Here is a 20,592-nt window from a genome sequence, read left to right as displayed (position 1 = left end):
CTTCCAACAAGACAATGACCCTAAGCACACAGCTAAAATAACGAAGGAGTGGCTTCACAACAACTCTGTGACTGTTCTTGAATGGCCCAGCCAGAGCCCTGACTTAAACCCAATTGAGCATCTCTGGAGAGACCTAAAAATGGCTGTCCACCAACGTTTACTATCCAACCAGACAGAACTGGAGAGGATCTGCAAGGAGGAATGGCAGAGGATCCCCAAATCCAGGTGTGAAAAACTGTTGCAACTTTCCCCAAAAGACTCATGGCTGTATTAGATCAAAAGGGTGCTTCTACTGAATACTGAGCAAAGGGTCTGAATACTTAGGACCATGTGATATTTCAGTTTTTATTTTTTAATAAATATGCAAAAATGTCAACAATTCTGTGTTTTTCTGTCAATATGGGGTGCTGTGTGTACATTAATGAGGAAAAAAATGAACTTAAATGATTTTAGCAAATGGCTGCAATATAACAAAGAGTGAAAAATGTAAGGGGGTCTGAATACTTTCCGTCCCCACTGTATATTATTACACTAATTGCATAAATCTGTTGCATGTTAAGGCAAAAAACACTGGTTGCTCGTTAGAAAACATAGGTTGTTCGTGTTTGAATTTTAATTATCAGCTCAAATGTTTAATGTGTACATTTCATGAAGGTCTCTGCATGGTGAAAGTGTTAAGTGACATGATTTACAGTTAGTGATAAAGCTACTTTCTGTGCAGATGATATAAGACTTCGATTGCTCCTCCCACTCTTACCTTTTGACCATAATTGTGCTCCATATAGCATAATTTTACAGTAAACACTACACCACAAGCATTAGCCTGTGGTGTTAATAAATCAGAAGTGCAGATTGAATCCAATCACAAAAGGTTACATTTTCCCCCAAAAATACCTGCTGAAGCACATGAAAGCTTTGGTGCTTTAGATTTTATGAGCCCCGGGACTCCTTACTTGCACTCCTTTTTATTAGTGTCTTTATATTAGTATCTCAGGTGATTGGACCCTGGCAGACAAAGAACAGCCCTAGCATATCCCCCTCCCACTCCAAGCAAGCCTCATTTTTGCTAGTGTCCTTTTGGTGTATAGACACCACCTCCTTACTTCCTTCTTTTTTTGTTTTTTGCATCATGACTCTTCTATCAAGTTTCTAGCTTCTCATAGCCACTGCAGCATCTTTTTATGAGCAGCTCCAACCCCCACCCCTCCCAAATCCCTCTACTGATGACCACACTATCACTAGCCCTATGCTAGTGGCATACATGCATATTACTGGGAAGAAAAAACAACACTAGAAGGGTGTCTTATGTATTTCCTATGCCATCTTGACCAGGTGGGAACCAAAGTTCTGGCTCATTAAATGCTGCTCACTTTTTGCAGTAAAATATGTGGATGGATTTTTTATTTTTTTATTTCTTTTATAGAAGCCTGTAAATTAAGGATGAGCCGAACTTGTTGTTCGCACCAGAGCTTGCGAACTGGCAAAAAATTTGGACGAACAAACGAACACCGTTAAAGTCTATGGGACATGAGCATAAAAAAATCAAAAGTGCTCATTTTAAAGGCTTATATGCAAGTTATTGTCATAAAAAGTGTTTGGGGACCTGGGTCCTGCCCCAGGGGACATGTATTGATGCAAAAAAAAGTTTTAAAAACGGTTGTTTTTTCGGGAGCAGTAATTTTAACCACTTGACCACTGGGCACTTAAACCCCCTTCCTAACCAGACCAATTTTCAGCTTTTGGTGCTCTCACATTTTGAATGACAATTACTCAGTCATGCAACACTGTATCTATATGAAATTTTTGTCCTTTTTTTCACACAAATGGAGCTTTCTTTTGGTGGTATTTAATCACCACTGGGTTCTTTATTTTTTGCGCCGTAAAAGAAAAAAGACAGAAAAATCTGTAAAAAAAAAATACATTTTTCTTCATTTCTGTTATAATATTTTGCAAATTAGTAATTTTTCTTCATATATTTTGGCCAAAATTTATACCGCTACATATCTTTGGTAAAATTAACCCAAATCGGTGGATATTATTTGGTCTTTGTGAAAGTTATAGAGTCCAAAAGCTATGGTGCGAATATCTGAAAATTGATCACACCTGAAGTACTGACGGCCTATCTAATTTCTTGAGACCCTAACATTCCAGAAAAGTACAAATACCCCCCAAATGACCCCTTTTTGGAAAGAAGACATTCCAAGGTATTTAGAAAGATGCATGGTGAGTTTTTTGAAGTTGTCATTTTTTCCCACAATTCTTTGCAAAATCAAGGTTTTTTTTTTACTTTTTTATTTTCCCACAAAATTGTCATATTAGCAGGTTATTTCTCACACACCGCATATGCATAGCACAAATTACACCCCAAAACACATTTTGCTATTACTCCCGAGTACAGCGATACCACATGTGTGAGACTTTTACACAGCGTGGCCACATACAGAGGCCCAACATGCAGGGGAGCACCTTCAGGCGTTCTGGAGCACCCAGGCCAATTCTGACATTTCTCTCCTACATGTAAAAATCATTTATTAGCTAGAAAATTACATAGAACCCCAAAACATTATATATGTTTTTTTAGCAAAGACCCTAGAGAATACAATGGCGGTCGTTGCAACTTTTTATCTCGCACGGTATTTGCGCAGCAATTTTTTAAACACGTTTTTTTTAAAAAAAAACTGTTTTGTGCTTTACAAAAACCAAAACAGTAAAGTTAGCCTAATGTTTTTGCATAATGTGAAAGATGAAGTTACGCCGAGTAAATAGATACCCAACATGTCACCTTTCAAAATTGCACGCGCTTGTGGAATGGCGCCAAACTTTGCTACTCAAAAATCCCCATAGGCGACGCTTTAAAATTTTTTACTGGTTACATGTTTTGAGTTACAGAGGAGGTCTAGGGCCAAAATTATTGCTCTCGCTCTACCGATCGCAGCGATACCTCACATGTGTGGTTTGAACACCGTTTTCATATGTGGGCGGGACTTACGTATGCGTTCGCTTCTGCATGCGAGCACACAGGGACAGGGGCGCTTTAAAAAATTTTTTTTTTTTTATTGTTCATTTTACTTTATTTTAGTTTGATGCTTTTTTCCAAAAAAAAAAAATTTTTGACCACTTTTATTCCTATTACAAGGAATATAAACATCCTTGTAATAGGAATATGGCATGACAGGTCCTCTTTACAGTGAGATATGGGGTCAATAAGACCCCACATCTCACCTCTAGGCTGGGAAGCCTGAAATAAAAAAAAAAAAAAATGATCCTTGCTTCGATCGAAGCGGTGAGTCGGTAGAAGCGTGGGAGGGGGGGGACATCCCCTCTCGCCTCCCGTAAGAACGATCAAGCAGTGAAACAGCCGCTATGATCATTCCTATGGTGTAGGGAATCGCCGGCTGAAAAAGCTGATATCTGAATGATGCCTGTAGCTGCACCCATCATTCAGATATCCCCGCACAAAGTCAAGGACATTGTATGACGGCCGGCGGGCGGGAAGTGGTTAAAACGCTTTTTTTTTTTTTTAACACAAAGTTGTCCATTTATACAATATTTCTACCACATAACATGTACATACCAAAAATGACACCCCAAAATAGATTCTTCTGCTCCTCCTGAGTACGGCGATACCACATGTGTGAGACTTCCACAGCCTGGCCACATACAGAGGGCGAGTACAGCTGAGCATGGCTCAGCATGGCGGGGTATTGTGGGGTATGGCGGGGTATGGCGGGGGCATGGCAGAGTATGGCGGGGGCATGGCAGAGTATGGCGGGGGCATGGCAGAGTATTGCACAGCATTGCAGAGTATTGTGGGGGTATTGCAGAGTATTGTGGGGGTATTGCAGAGTATTGCACAGCATTGCAGAGTAGTGAGGGATGGCTGAGCATGGATGGCTGGATGTCTGTGCAGCGCTGTGGGCACTACACATCCAGCCCACAGCGCTGCAGACATCCATCTATCCCCCTCCCCGCTCACTGTGTACCGATCGGTACACAGGAGGAGAGGAACCGGCGTCATCAGATGACGCCGGTCTGTTTACATGTGATCGCGCCGTCATTTGACGGCGCGATCACATGGTAAACGGCCGCGATCAGCGGCCATTTACCGGGATCCGTGATGCGCCGGGTCCTCTGGACCCGGCGGTCACGGATGTGTTCGGGTGCGCGCCCCAGGGGGCGTGCGAGAGGGGAATTCCGGGAGGACGTCATATGACGTCCTCCCAGAGTTATCCAACCGCCCTGCAGCCGTCATTCGGCTATGGGCCGGTTGGTAAGTGGTTAATAATGCTTAAAGTAAAACAATAAAAATGAAATATTCCTTTAAATCTCGTGCCTGGGGGGTTTCTATAGGTATGCCTGTAAAGTGGCGCAGTTTTCCCGTGTTTAGAACAGTACCACAGCAAAATGACATTTCTAAAGGGAGAAAGTAATTTAAAACTGATCGCGACTGTAATGAATTGTCGGGTCTCAGCGATATAGATAAAACCCATTGAAAAAACTGTCATGGGTTCCCCTCCCCCAGTCCATTACCAGGCCCTTTGGGTCTGGTATGAATATTAAAGGGAACCCAGAACCAAAAAAAAAAAAAAAAAAAAATGGGACCCCCAAAATCCGTACCGGATCCTTATCTGAGCATGCAACCTGGCAGGCCGCAGGAAAAGAAGGGGGGACGAGAGCGCCCCCTCCTGAACCGTACCAGGCAACATGCCCTCAACACGGGGAGGATGCTTTGGAGTCCCCAAAGCACCTTGTCCCCATGTTGATGGGGACAAGGGCCTCATCCCCACAACCCTTGCCTGGTGGTTGTGGGGGTCTGCGGGCAGGGGCTTATGGGAATCTGAAAGCCCCCTTTAACAAGGGGACCCCCAGATCCCGGCTTTCCCCTGCCCCTCCCCCATGTGAATTGGTAATAAGTACCCCTACCATTTCACAAAAAAAGTGTCAAAAATAATAAAAAAGACAGGAGACCGCTGAGTGACGCTTCTTCTCGGTGACAGCTGTTAAATAGCTGAGGACGGGGCCACCTGGTGACGTAAACGGGCAACCTCGCCTTCCTCTGATGTCTCGGGGGGGCGGGGTCACCTGTTTACGTCACCGAGTGGCCCCGCTCTCAGCTATATAACAGCTGTCATCGAGAAGAAGCGTCACTCAATGGGAGCCTCCCGTGGCGGCGGAGCTGTTGCGGCTTTTTTTTTTTTCTCTTTTTGGTTTGTCGGGCGGCGTGAGATGTCCCAAAGTGTCTCCTGTCTTTTTTACTATTTTTGATGCTTTTTTTTGTGAAATGGTCGGGATCTGGGGGTACCCTTGTTAAAGGGGGCTTCCAGATTCCGATACGCCCTCCATCCGCAGACCCCCACAACCACCGGGCAAGGGTTGTGGGTATGAGGCCCTTGTCCCCATCAACATGGGGACAAGGTGCTTAGGGGGGCTACTCCAAAGCACCCTCCCCATGTTGAGGGCATGTGGCCTGGTGCGGTTCAGGAGGGGGGGCACTCTCTCATCCCCCGCTCTTTTCCTGCGGCCTGCCAGGTTGCGTGCTCGGATAAGGGTCTAGTATGGATTTTACGTCATTTTTTTTTTTTCACATTTTGGCACAGGCTTCCCCTTTAAAATCCATACCACAGCTGAAGGGTCTGGTATAGATTTTGGGGGGGGAACCTTACGCATTTTTTTTTTTTTTTTCTTTTCATTTTTTGGTTCGGGGTTCCCCTTAATATTATCATACCAGACCCTTAGGGCCTGGTAATGGGGGGGGGGGGGGGGGGGGGGGGGGGGGGACGGACCCATGCCATTTTTTTGAATAAGTTTTTATCCATATTGCTGAGACCCGACAATTCATTACAGCCGCAATCCGTTTTAAATGACTTTTTTTTTCCTTTAGAAATGTCATTTTGCTGTGGTACTGTTATAAACACGGGAAAACTGCGTCACTATACAGACATACTATAACACCCTCCAGGCACGATATTTTAAAGGAACATTTCATTTTTATTGTTTCACTTCAAGCATTATCAAAATCAATGCTCCTGAAAAAACGGCTGTTTTTTAAAACTTTCTTTTTGCATTGATACATGTCCCCTGGGGGAGGACCCGGATCCCCAAACACTTTTAATGACAATAACTTGCATATAAGCCTTTAAAATAAGCACACTTGGTTTTTCATGTTAGTGTCCCACAAACTTTAACGGGGTTCCGTGGCTTTCGAATTTGCCGCGAACAGCACATAATGTTCATTGTTATGCTCGGGCCGAACCGTTCGCCCATCCCTACCTGTAAAGCTTTGCACCAGCAGATCATAGGTGCAATCTCAGGTTCCTGCAGGTTGTCAGTGTAGCTGTCTGCCTGTACCACATATGGGTAGGCAGTTTACTGAATGACAGGAAGGATCAGTAAACTACTTGGAGCACTCACTCATCGGCAGGGGCTGCTCAGTTAGTAACATGTTGGGTGTAACATGTTACTAAAGGTGAACTTATCATTTAATGCTGTTTCAAGTACTAGACGGGGTGCCTTCTGCACCCACTACTTTTTGCCTTGGCAGTAGAACTCTTAGCTATTCAAATTTTGAGACCATCCCATAATTCAAGGGCTTAGATTAGATACTTTATTATCATTGTATTCAATAATACAGTGCTTGGAGAGTACCAAGAGAAAATCAAATTTATATATAGATGATATCCTGCTGTGTTCAGGGAACCCCAGACATTTTACTAATCTGTAATCACATCCAAACAACAGCATTAATGAGTTTGACACCTACTTGGGTCAGAATTGGTACTCCTGCCCATCAAACCTTTTCCCAACGCAGTCGAGCAGTATTCATTGCCCTTGCAATGCATTAGATTACTTAACTTCCTGGGTATTAGTCTTTTGAATGGCCCAATGGTGTTTATTAATTTTATTCTTTGTAGTACTTTCTCTTACCAGTCACAAAGAAAACACATTTGGTAATTTACGTTTAATATTTTATTCATTGCATTTAATGATTGCCCACTCTGCATTTTTTTTTTTAACAGGTAAACGAGGAACCCAAAATTCTCAGCGATGTAGTTATTTGTGTGAGCAAGAAGCTTAGTAAAAAGCAAGGGGAACTGAACGCAGTAGCTGCTTCTCTTGGAGCAGAGTACAGGTACAGCATGGCGGAAGATTGTATATTTGTATTCTATTACTGGGGCAGTGAATTAGTGCATGCTTTCCTTTTTTTTTTTTTTTTTTTTTTTTTTTTTTTTTTATTCTCTGCAAACAAATGAAATAAATTCAATTCAGTTCAGCATAATACCTGTTTGAGTGGTTTGTAAAGTTTAATACAAAGCTTTAAACTGAAAAGGTGAAAAAACACAATTTAATGCAGTATTCCTGTAAAATGTATGTTTTTTTACACAAGTACCTGAATTTTGTCTTGGTATCAGCCTTCTGCCATCCCTAAAGCTGACCATACATTGAATGAAAAAAGCAATTTCATCCATTAACACAAACAAGGGGAATACAGGACTCCCTCTTCCTTTCTCTCTAGACATTGTAATCTGACTGCAGCTCCCACAACTGTCAGAATACACTGATCAGCAGCTGCAGATAATTGAGGAAAATTTTTCAATCTGTCCCATTCCAACATGATTTTTTGATCGATCACCTTCTGTTGAGCAGGAATAGCCACACACTGATCAAAATTCGGACAGTTCCTGCTGAACCAGCCAAATTTTGACCAGTGTATGGCCAGCTTTGCAGCAGACTATGTTTGGAATCGGCAGTACTAGGGCTAGTCGAGCTCTGTAGAATGTCCATGAGCAGACAAACATGCTGATAGGAAGAAAGAGCAACGTTTTCTACATCAGTGTGTAAGAAAATTGGGGGGGGGGGGGGGTGATATCAACATTGAGCAAACTCTGATTGGCTCCAACTGCACAATCAAATCTTAATCTTTCTCAAGAAAGTGACTGGCTGGAACTTGAGTCTACTTGGCTATGAAGCTCCACCAGTGTTACAGGAGTCATGGCGTCTGAACCTGGCTTTCAATATTTACAAGTTTTTTTAGCCAATCTCCTGACACAAACAGTCAGCCAACATTGCATCCCAAAGCCACATGAGCTATGGTGCCAAGGAGTCTGGAAAATGGCCACCACCAGTATTCCACAACCTTCCATAGATGAAGGGTAAACCTAATTGCCATGCATATAATTTGGCTATTGAAGGCACCAGCAAAAGCGTTTGTCCATTTGAGAGACAAGAGACAGTCTTGTGATAAATAAACAGCTTGTCTCCCTCTGAGGTGTACAGTAATACCTTGGATTGCGAGAAACGCGGTTAAAGAGCGTTTCGCAATTCGAGATATTACTTTTAAAAAATCCTGACTCGTTTTGCGAGTGTTGTCTCGCAAAACGAGCAGGATTCAAGCCTCTGAGGTGTTCAGTACCGCATTTGGCCAGAGGTGGGGGGCGCCGGTGACACTTGGAGCCGTTTGGATGCACTTGGAATTCAAACATTCTCCTGGAACGGTTTATGCTCTTAATCCAAGGTTCCACTGTACACATATACTTTGGACTAGTTATGATCTATCCCCATATAATCCCATAAAAATAGATCACATACATTCTTTATGTAATTTCTTGGGCATGGTAATTTCTCACAAATGTGAGCCTGCTTCTTCATTGTCTGGTCAACATGTTGTGTTCATGGAGGGGAACCAATTCTTCTCAAGGTTAACAGTGGTGTGGTTATGTCACCCTTCTGTTTGTGTTTATAAATCACAAAAATGACTGGTCAGAACTGCAAATCCTTTAATACATACATGTGCTTCAACATTGTGTTTAATGTTTTACTCAGAGTTCAGCTTTAATTTAACCAGTTGCCGACCGCCGCACGACGATGTACGTCGGCAGAATGGCACGGGCAAGCAAAAGGACTTACAGGTACGTCCTTGCCTGCCCGCGGGAGGGGGGTCCGACCGGACACCCACCCCCACCCCCGGTGCCTGCGGTGGTCGGCAAATCTTCGCCAGCGATCGGAGGTGAGGGGGAGGCCATCCATTCGTGCCCCCCCCCTCGCGATCGCTCCCAGCCAATGGAATCATTTCCCTGCCACTGTATTGTACACAGAGGCAGAGGAAATGATGTCATCTCTCCTCGGCTCGGCATTTTCTGTTCTGGCGCAGAGGAGTGAAGACTGTAATGTGAGAGCACAACACACACACATACAGTAGAACATGCCAGGCACACATTACACCCCCGACCCCCCCCCCCCCCCCCCGTCACACTGACACCAAGCAGTTTTTTTTTTTTTTTTTCTGATTACTGCATGGTGTCAGTTTGTGACAGTTAGTGTGGTAGGGCAGTTAGTGTTAGCCCCCTTTAGGTCTAGGGTACCCCCCTAACCCCCCCTAATAAAGTTTTAACCCCTTGATCACCCCCCGTCACCAGTGTCGCTAAGCGATCATTTTTCTGATCGCTGTATTAGTGTCACTGGTGACGCTAGTTAGGGAGGTAAATATTTAGGTTCGCCGTCAGCGTTTTATAGCGTCAGGGACCCCCATATACTACCTAATAAACGTTTTAACCCCTTGATTGCCCCCTAGTTAACCCCTTCACCACTGATCACCGTATAACTGTTATGGGTGACGCTGGTTAGTTCGTTTATTTTTTTTTATAGTGTCAGGGCACCGGCCGTTTATTACCGAATAAAGGTTTAGCCCCCTGATCGCCCGGCGGTGATATGCGTCGCCCCAGGCAGCGTCAGGTTAGCGCCAGTACCGCTAACACCCACGCACGCAGCATACGCCTCCCTTAGTGGTATAGTATCTGAACGGATCAATATCATCTGATCCGATCAGATCTATACTAGTGTCCCCAGCAGTTTAGGGTTCCCAAAAATGCAGTGTTAGGGGTATCAGCCCAGATACCTGCTAGCACCTGCGTTTTGCCCCTCCGCCCAGCCCACCCAAGTGCAGTATCGATCGATCACTGTCACTTACAAAACACTAAACGCATAACTACAGTGTTCGCAGAGTCAGGCCTGATCCCTGCGATCGCTAACAGTTTTTCTGGTAGCGTTTTGGTGAACTGGCAAGCACCAGCCCCAGGCAGCGTCAGGTTAGCGCCAGTACTGCTAACACCCACGCACGCACCGTACACCTCCCTTAGTGGTATAGTATCTGATCGGATCAATATCTGATCCGATCAGATCTATACTAGCATCCCCAGCAGTTTAGGGTTCCCAAAAACGCAGTGTTAGGGGGATCAGCCCAGATACCTGCTAGCACCTGCGTTTTGCCCCTCCGCCCAGCCCAGCCCACCCAAGTGCAGTATCGATCGATCACTGTCACTTACAAAACACTAAACACATAACTGCAGCATTCGCAGAGTCAGGCCTGATCCCTGCGATCGCTAACAGTTTTTTTGGTAGCGTTTTGGTGAACTGGTAAGCACCAGCGGCCTAGTACACCCCGGTCGTAGTCAAACCAGCACTGCAGTAACACTTGGTGACGTGGCAAGTCCCATAAGTGCAGTTCAAGCTGGTGAGGTGGCAAGCACAAGTAGTGTCCCACTGCCACCAAGAAGACAAACACAGGCCCGTTGTGCCCATAATGCCCTTCCTGCTGCATTCGCCAATCCTAATAATTGGGAACCCACCACTTCTGCAGCGCCCGTACTTCCCCCATTCACATCCCCAACCAAATGCAGTCGGCTGCATGAGAGGCATTTTCTTTATGTCCTCCCGAGTACCCCTACCCAACGAACCCCCCCAAAAAAGATGTCGTGTCTGCAGCAAGCGTGACACCCGCTATTATTGTCCCTCCTGTCCTGACAATCCTGGTCTTTGCATTGGTGAATGTTTTGAACGCTACCATGCACTAGTTGAGTATTAGCGTAGGGTACAGCATTGCACAAACTAGGCACACTTTCACAGGGTCTCCCAAGATGCCATCGCATTTTGAGAGACCCGAACCTGGAACCGGTTACAGTTATAAAAGTTAGTTACAAAAAAAAGTGTAAAAAAAAAAAAAAAATAGTTGTCGTTTTTATTGTTCTCTCTCTCTCTCTATTCTCTATTGTTCTGCTCTTTTTTACTGTATTCTATTCTGCAATGTTTTATTGTTATTATGTTTTATCCTGTTTGCTTTTCAGGTATGCAATTTTTTATACTTTACCGTTTACTGTGTTTTATTGTTAACCATTTTTTTGTCTTCAGGTACGCCATTCATGACTTTGAGTGGTTATACCAGAATGATGCCTGCAGGTTTAGGTATCATCTTGGTATCATTCTTTTCAGCCAGCGGTCGGCTTTCATGTAAAAGCAATCCTAGCGGCTAATTAGCCTCTAGACTGCTTTTACAAGCAGTGGGAGGGAATGACACCCCCCCCCCCCAACCGTCTTCCGTGTTTTTCTCTGGCTCTCCTGTCCCAACAGGGAACCTGAGAATGCAGCCGGTGATTCAGCCAGCTGACCATAGAGCTGATCAGAGACCAGAATGGCTCCAAACATCTCTATGGCCTAAGAAACCGGAAGCTACGAGCATTTCATGACTTAGATTTCGCCGGATGTAAACAGCGCCATTGGGAAAGCATTTTATCACACCGATCTTGGTGTGGGCAGAGGAGAGATCTAAGGTCTAATAGACCCCAATTTTTTCAAAAAAGAGTACCTGTCACTACCTATTGCTATCATAGGGGATATTTACATTCCCTGAGATAACAATAAAAATGATTAAAAAAAAAAAAAAAAAATGAAAGGAACAGTTTAAAAATAAGATAAAAAAGCAAAAAAATAATAAAGAGAAAAAAAAAAAAAAAAAAAGCACCCCTGTCCCCCCCTGCTCTCACGCTAAGGCGAACGCAAGCTTTGGTTTGGCGTCAAATGTAAACAGCAATTCTGTAAATCTAAAGTGGTAACCTGTAAAGGCTTTTAAAGGCTTTTAAAAATGTATTTATTTTGTTGCCACTGCACGTTTTGTGCGCAATTTTAAAGCATGTCATGTTTGGTATCCATGTACTCGGCCTAAGATCATCTTTTTTATTTCATCAAACATTTGGGCAATATAGTGTGTTTTAGTGCATTAAAATTTTAAAAAGTCTGTTTTTTCCCCAAAAAATGCGTTTGAAAAATCGCTGCGCAAATACTGTGTGAAAAAAAAAAATGAAACACCCACCATTTTAATCTGTAGGGCATTTGCTTTAAAAAATTATATATAATGTTTAGAGGTTCAAAGTAATTTTCTAGCAAAAAAAATTTTTTTCATGTAAACAAAAAGTGTCAGAAAGGGCTTTGTCTTCAAGTGGTTAGAAGAGTGGGTGATGTGTGACATAAGCTTCTAAATGTTGTGCATAAAATGCCAGGACAGTTCAAAACCCCCCCAAATGACCCCATTTTGGAAAGTAGACACCCCAAGCTATTTGCTGAGAGGCATGTCGAGTCCATGGAATATTTTATATTGTGACGCAAGTTGCGGGAAAGAGACAATTTTTTTTTTTTTTTTTGCACAAAGTTGTCACTAAATGATATATTGCTCAAACATGCCATGGGAATATGTGAAATAGCACCCCAAAATACATTCTGTTGCTTCTCCTGAGTACGGATACCACGTGTGAGACTTTTTGGGAGCCTAGCCGCGTACAGGACCCCGAAAACCAAGCACCGCCTTCAGGCTTTCTAAGGGCGTAAATTTTTGATTTCACTCTTCACTGCCTATCACAGTTTCGGAGGCAATGGAATGCCCAGGTGGCACAAAACCCCCCCAAATGACCCTATTTTGGAAAGTAGACACCCCAAGCTATTTGCTGAGAGGTATAGTGAGTATTTTGCAAACCTTACTTTTTGTCACAAAGTTTTGAAAATTGAAAAAAGAAAAAAAAAAAAAAAAAAAAAAAGTTTTTTCTTGTCTTTCTTCATTTTCAAAAACAAATGAGAGCTGCAAAATACTCACCATGCCTCTCAGCAAATAGCTTGGGGTGTCTACTTTCCAAAATGGGGTCATTTGGGGGGGGGTTTGTGCCACCTGGGCATTCCATGGCCTCCGAAACTGTGATAGGCAGTGAAGAGTGAAATAAAAAATTTACACCCTTAGAAATCCTGAAGGCAGAGATTGGTTTTCGGGGCCCCGTACGCGGCTAGGCTCCCAAAAAGTCCCACACATGTAGTATCCCCATATTTAGGAGAAGCAGCTAAATGTATTTTGGGGTGCAATTCCACATATGCCCATGGCCTGTGTGAGCAATATATCATTTAGTTACAACTTTGTGCAAAAAAAAAAAAAAAAATTTGTCACTTTCCCGCAACTTGTGTCAAAATATAAAATATTCCATGGACTCAACATGCCTCTCAGCAAATAGCTTGGGGACAAAAAGTAGAAAATATCATTTTTTTTCAAAATTTTCGGTCTTTTTCCGTTTATAGCGCAAAAAATAAAAATGGCAGAGGTGATCAAATACTATCAAAAGAAAGCTCTATTTGTGGGAAGAAAAGGACACAAATTTTGTTTGGGTACAGCATTGCATGACCGCGCAATTAGTAGTTAAAGCAACGTAGTGCCAAATTGTAAAAAGTGCTCTGGTCAGGAAGGGGGTAAATCCTTCCGGGGCTGCAGTGGTTAAATTTACTGTTTTTAATTAATTTTTTTTTTTTTAGTTTTGTGTGACTAATGTTGATTTTATTTACCCAGATGGTGCTTTGATGAAAGTGTAACACACTTCATTTATCAAGGAAGACAAAATGACACAAATCGAGAATTCAAGTCTGTTAAAGAAAGAAATGGCATTCACATTGTATCTGAGCACTGGCTCATGACTGTATGTATATGTAATAGTTGTGGATGTTTGTGTTGTGTGTGTTTTTTGTTTTTTTTTGTTTTTTTTAATACTTTTTGATGATAGTGATGTTTGTCACATGTGTGGTGAACCCAGACGGCCAAGGTTCTGTAAAGCAGTATTTCTTGATCCTACCAAACAGGACACAGGCAGATTCAGAGACTACTGGATAATAGACAGGTACCTTAAAGTTTTAACCCTCCCAAAAAAATACAGATCCTGTTCCCTTAAAGCAGATTACACAACACAGTGCTTGTGCTGTTTAATCTGCCCCCCTCTAAACTGTAAAAAACCTGGCTGATCCTGCCACTTCCTGTATCCCCCCTCTCTGCGCTGACCACGATAATCTGAGCTGCTGAGCCCTGACCAGCCGTGGTCAGTGTACATCCCTCCGCCATCCGCAGCTGTTCTCTTTGCCCTCCTCTCTCCCCCTCACCCCCTCCTCCCTGTCAACTCCGTGTCTGTGTCTCTCTCCCCCCCCCCCCACACTATTAGTAGAAATAAAAAAAATAAAAAACTTACAATGGTCACTGCCTGCCCCAATATTATAGGCAGGCATACCACACTGTGTAAATCTTTTTTCTAAAAATGTGGCTTGTAAATACATTTTTAGAGCCATCTTCAGGCTTCTGCGGGAGGGGCTGAGCGGCCACGTGACCTCACCGGCTGATGTCCGAGGGAGATCTCAGCCCCTTCCTGGAGAAGCCATGTATCGGAGGTGTAAAGCAGCCGCGAGTCACGTGATCGGCATGAAGATCACCCTAAAAGGTATTTACATGGCTCATTTTTAGAAAAGACTTGCACAGTGTGGTATGACTGAGTATAATATAGGGGCTGGCAGTTATTTGCACTTTTGCCTTAACAAACACTTTAATCTCCCTGGTGGTATGATTATTTCAGATTTTTGATGCTCAAAGCGGTACATTGTTTTGCATGGAAATTTGGCGTTTTTATATTGTAGGCCTGTAATTCTTAGGAATAACCCACTTAAATCTGTCCAAACAAGAGTCTAGTAGACATCCCGGGTATGATAAAGTTTGAAACACGAAATCATAAATTATATTATAATAAACTATCAATAATTATAACATAATAATATAATAAAAATTATTCAATAATGTAATCAAATCAAAAACACTGAAATTTGCTCAGTTGCAGAATTGTCGTTGTTATTACTTTCAGTGTTTGACAGATTTCCCCACAAATCGCTATCGCTCAATTCTGCAAGTGATTCTGATTTATTATTGCTGTTTTCTAGCTGGTCTAAAACCGCTTTTGATGTAAAGGGGCACTTTTTGGTTGCTATGGACAATCTCCAGTTTCCAGGCAGAAAGAACAGTATTTATAATATAAAACTGCATGCAGCGCACTGGACAAACCACTAGGGACAAAAGGGATGTGAAATAATTTGATACAGTAATGTAATCTGTAAGATTACAGTGTACTGTATGTGTTGTGTTTTTTTACTTTTTGAATTTGGCGCCATGCTCCGTCCCAGTGCGTCGCAACGCTCGCAGGAAATGGAGCTCGGCACTGTGATAGATCCAGCGGAGGACAGCTTGCACACACAGTGGGGAGACATCGCAGGATCCTGGGGACAAGGTAAGTAACTTTGCCTGGATCCTGCGATGTGATCCTGAGTGTGGCTCGGGGTTACCGCTTTTGGTACTGAAAATTTCACCCCGAGCCACACTCGGGAATACCGTCAGGGAGGTTAAGGTAATTGAACACGAGACCTTTTTGTCCTGCTCCAGAACACCCTTGGGAGGTGGCGCTCCACTCTATGGATTGTGGTTAGAGATGTTAGTCTACCTCACCACCACAGCTTTTTTTTTTTTTTCGCAAAAAGATTTTTTAAGATATAAACAAAAACATACAATTCAACACTCTCGATTCCAGATACATCATTGTCATTTACAATCAAACATAAGAGCACCATTAAGACAGTAGTTATCATTTTACTCTGTTTCATCCCCTCCCCCTGACCCTCTCACTGCCACAGCTTGGGTTATTTGCTCTCCTGGAAGGATCTTGCAGGAGGTTCCCTGAGTGAACATTCAGGCCTCAGCTGATATTGTATTTGTTTGAGAGTGCTTCAGGCTGCTGTTTGAATTGGTTGTCAACTCCAGTTTTTTTTTTTTTGTAGGAGGTATGTTGGCTGTTTTTTGTTGTCTTGTTACCCGCCCCTCATTTGTGATGCTTAGGGAGGTCCCAGTCCCTGAACATGCCTGTGTCCTGTACTGTAGGATCACGAAAATTTTGACACAGGCCAATCTCTCCTCTTTGATCTTAATTGTTTGCTACAGAACTTAGGATTGCTGGGCATGGGAGGGGATATATGGGGTCCTCATAACTGCAATCGCCATCAAATATGTAGATCCCATAGCAGGGGTAGGCAAACTATGTCACTCCAACTGTTGTGGAACTACATTTCCCATGAGGCATTGCAAGCTCGAGCTACAGGAATGACTCCCAAAGGCAGCTGGAAGGCTGCAGTTTGCCCAACCTGCCCTATAGGATAGTTTTATACTATTTGCCTAATTTGCTATATTTGTAAACAGAATGAGCAATACCTTTCCCAGTATTTTAGAATAAAGTGCACAATAACTGTTACTGCTTTTTTTTTTTTTTTTTTTTTTTTTTAATAGTTTTGAAAGGTCTTTTAGAGCACTTGTACTATACACTAACCCCAAATATGTAGCCTCGGCTTGAAGGGGTTGTACCGGAGTGATGCATGCAGCTGCACGCATCACCGCTGTAGCATTTTTTTTTAGAGCTTTCTTATGATAACAATCGATGCGGCTAAGCAGCCGCTTGATTGTTCTCACAAGCCGTGAGAGGGGACGTTCCCCTCCCATCGCCTTGCGTGCCTTGTCTGGGCTCTCCTGTCCCACTGTGAGGCCCAAGAGACCAGCCAGCACGACCGGCGGCTGGCCGTAGACCCGAAGAATGCTGCAATCAGCTTTGATCGGGGCTTCGAATCTAGTAACCCGGAAGCGATGTTTACTGAAGACTTAAATGCGCCAGATTAAAAAAAATAAATTACAGCATTCAAAACAGCCAAACTTGGTGTTTTGAATGCTTTTAAGTGCAAAGGGGTAATTTGGTGTCTTGTAGACCCCAGATCCCTCCATAAAGAGTACCTGTCACTGACTATTACTGTCACAAGGGATGTTTTACATTCTTTGTGACAGCAATAAAAGTGATCAAAAATTTTTTTTTTTTAAAGGGACAGTGTAAAAGTAAAAAAAAAAAAAAAAAAAATTAAAGCGCCCCATCCCTCCGTGCTCGCGGACAGAAGGGAACACATACATAAGTTGCGCCCACAAATGTAAACCGTGTTCAAACTACACATGTGAGGTATCGCCGCGATCATTAGAGCAAGAGCAATCATTCTTGCACTAGCACTCCTCTATAACTCTAAAATGATAATCATTAACATTTTTTAAAGCGTTGCCTATGGAGATTTTTTAAGTACTGTAGTTTGTTGCCATTCCATGAGCATGTGCAATTTAAAAAAAAAAAAAATGGGCTAACTATACTATATTTTTTATTTTATTTTTTTAATTCATGAAAGTGTATTTCTTTGAATAAAAAAAATGCATTTGAAAGACCGCTGCGCAAGTACAGTGTGACATAAAATATTGCAACGATTGCCATTTTATTCTCTAGGGTCTCTGCTAAAATTAAAAAAAAAAAAGTATATAAATTTTTATACGTACATACGTATATTATAATGTTTGGGGGTTCTAAATAATTATATAGCAGTTTCTAGTGTCAGAAAAATAGAAAGGGAAGACCCCCACCATGCCAACAATTGATATATAAAAGGTTTGAAAAGAGTGAAAACTCAGTAAAAAAAAATGATGGACTTTGTGGGCATAACATAAGGCAGTAGATTATAAAATATATATGCGAGCCGACGGGAACACCCGTTTATCGAGACTTCCCAGGTACCTGTTACTCTGTCAGGGTTGTGTTTGTCTCCACTATTGAGTCCCCAGACAAGGGATACCGGTTATAACATTGGAAGGCTTCTCCCGCTGAATTGGCCAATTTGGCTTGAAATATGAAAGTGTTAGCCTCAGGTTTGAGAGATGTTATGACTATCCACGACAACCATAATCTGACTTGTCTATCCCGTGTACTGAGTTTATAGTGATCTATTTTATTTCACTTTTATTGGTCCGTTTAGTCACTCTAGGTTGGATCCCTCTTTCCTTTCCCCTATTGAGGGTGTATCATAAGAGGATTGAATGCCTTCAATATTTGGAATTTGATCTGTGCATGGATTGAATTGGCTCCCAGTCTGTCTTGTGTTGTGTCATCCAATACCTGTTTTTCAGGGCCAATATGCATCTACCCAGTATTTCCTGAGGAAGCAATTAATGTTGCAAAACGCATTGGCAAGCTAGCATGGAGGAGACCATGGACCTAATTTATTGATGCATATATCGTGTTTCTGTGCAATTCACGGACTCTTATCCACTTTGAAAGGATCCATGCTGAGTGAGCTAAAGATGGCCCCCACCTGGCTCCATACCATTGCAGGGCGGAAGTGGCGTCAAAACGTCACTTCCACCCATAGCTCTTTAAAGCAACATTTTTATCTTTATTTTTTCAAACGACTGTTTTTTAAATTAATTTTTATTGCATTTTAGTGTAAATTAAGATCTGAGGTCTTTTTGACCCCAGATCTCCTATTTAAGAGGTCCTGTCATGCTTTTTTTCTGTTAAAAGGGATGTTTACATTCCTTGTAATAGGAATAAAAGTGACACCATTTTTTTAAAAAGAAAGTGTAAAAATAAAAGGTAAAATTAATTTTTTATTTTTTTAACGCGCCCCGTCGAGCTCGCATGCAGAAGTGAATGCATACATGAGTAGCACCCACATATGAAAGCGGTGTTGAAACCACACGTGAGGTATCGCCACGATCGTTAAAGCAAGAGCAATAATTCTAGCTTTAGACCTCCTCTATAACACAAAACCTGCAACCTGTAGCATTTTTTAATCGTCACGTCGAGATTTTTAAGGGTAAAAGTTTGTCGCCATTCCATGAGCGGGTGCAACTTTGAAGCGGGACATGTTTGGTATCAATTTACTCAGTGTAACATTATCTTTTACAATATAAAAAAAAATTGGGCTAACTTTACTGTTTTATTTTTTAATTAAAAAAAGTGCGCTTGTAAGACCACCGCATAAATAAGGGTGTGACAAAAAGTTTTGCATTGACTGCCATTTTATTCTCTAGGGCAGTGATGGCGAACCTTGGCACCGCAGATGTTTTGGAACTACATTTCCCATGATGCTAATGCACTCTGCAGTGTAGTGGAGCATCATGGGAGATGTAGTTCCAAAACATCAGGGGTGCCAAGGTTCGCCATCACTGCTCTAGGGTGTTGGAACCCCCAAACATTATATATTTTTTTTTTCTAAGTAATTTTCTAGCAAAAAAAAAAAAATTATTTTAACTTGTAAACAACAAGTTTGAAAAATAAGCTGGTCCTTAAGTGGTTAATTCCCCAACTTAATATATCCACTGTTAGATTTACATTTACTAGGGGTATTTTCAACATTTATTTTCATAGATTACTAAATTATGTGATGACCCTTCTTCACATCAGTGCTGATTACAAACATACGATGAAGTTATTTGCCAAATGACCCAATTTTCAATTTTTTTTCCCCTCTTTTTGCTCTCATTCATGCTTTCAGTATTTTATTATTACAGTGTGCAGAAGAACAGAGGCGTGTCCCTGAGACTCTCTATCCTCACACCTACAATCCAAAAATGAGCTTGGATATCAGCGCTGTTTTAGACGTACCACACAGCAGCAATAAACTTTCTACAACCTTAAAAGAGGAGGTACATCTGTTATTTACCAGGGTTTATTTTGCGATATCTAAAACTCCGGAATTGAAAATGTAGCGACTTGCAGCTGTTTAATGTAACTGAGATTTTATAGAATATATTAGATAGATAGATCTATCTATCTCTAAATTTTTTTTTTTTTTTTTTCTTAACATTACAGAATAATTGTCTGCCAGACGAAGATGAACAACCTGAAATGGCTGAAATTTCCCCTAATACGACACGCAACTCTGACAAAGCTGAAAATGCTTCAAGTGATGTTAAAGGAGGTAAATGATTATAAAACCAAATGTACCCGTATATTTAAAAAAGCAATGAGGAGAAGGGGACGTCTGTGTGCAGGAGCCCTTATAAAGCATACAACCAGCAAATTACAAACTTTCCTTCAACACTTTACTGTCTTTCTTTTACCATACCATATAATCTTCCCAAAATTGTGCAGGGACCAGAGCAGATAAATGCACAATGATCTTTCTAAAAATTTCCAAGCGGCTTAATTCACTGATTTTAAATGCTGTATGTCCTGTCATTGTTTAGTCGGGCATGTTTGCGGGAAAATTGTATATCTTAATCAAAGAATAGAGGGTACAGGACTGGTATTCATAGACCATGGGTTATTTGCTGCTACTTTTGGGTGATTGGACACTGGCAAAGTTTCTGCTAGGGCCACCCCTACAGCACACCCACATATCCCCACCTACTCCCATGAGGATCCAGTTTTTTCGTTAGTGTCCTTTTAGGTGATGACCTGTTCTCCTCCACAAAAGTATTTTTCCTTTTTAAATTACTCACGTTTTTCTTCATCTGAATTTATCAACATCTGACTGGGTATTGCCTTGCACTACCTAGCAGTTTCCCAAATTGGTTACTGTCAGTGTGTATCTCAGGAACAACACCCAGGCACCACTCTGTGGAGTCGCCCTGTA

General features: G+C 42.1%; 1 protein-coding gene across 3 annotated transcripts in view; it reads left to right on the top strand.

Moving 5' to 3' along the window:
* The window catches only part of TOPBP1 (DNA topoisomerase II binding protein 1), a 95,321-nt gene that overhangs the window by 47,980 nt on the left and 26,749 nt on the right, over positions 1-20,592 (top strand). For all 3 annotated transcript variants that reach the window (XM_073630353.1, XM_073630351.1, XM_073630352.1), the window contains 4 exons: positions 7,017-7,129; positions 13,649-13,775; positions 19,526-19,660; positions 19,827-19,935. In XM_073630353.1, coding sequence (XP_073486454.1) covers positions 7,017-7,129; positions 13,649-13,775; positions 19,526-19,660; positions 19,827-19,935 — 484 coding nt within the window. The remainder of the gene's footprint in view (positions 1-7,016; positions 7,130-13,648; positions 13,776-19,525; positions 19,661-19,826; positions 19,936-20,592) is intronic.

The sequence above is a fragment of the Aquarana catesbeiana genome, linkage group LG05 (genome assembly GCF_042186555.1).
Source record: "Aquarana catesbeiana isolate 2022-GZ linkage group LG05, ASM4218655v1, whole genome shotgun sequence".
NCBI lineage: Eukaryota > Metazoa > Chordata > Amphibia > Anura > Ranidae > Aquarana > Aquarana catesbeiana.
This window is presented reverse-complemented; position numbering and strand designations above follow the sequence as displayed.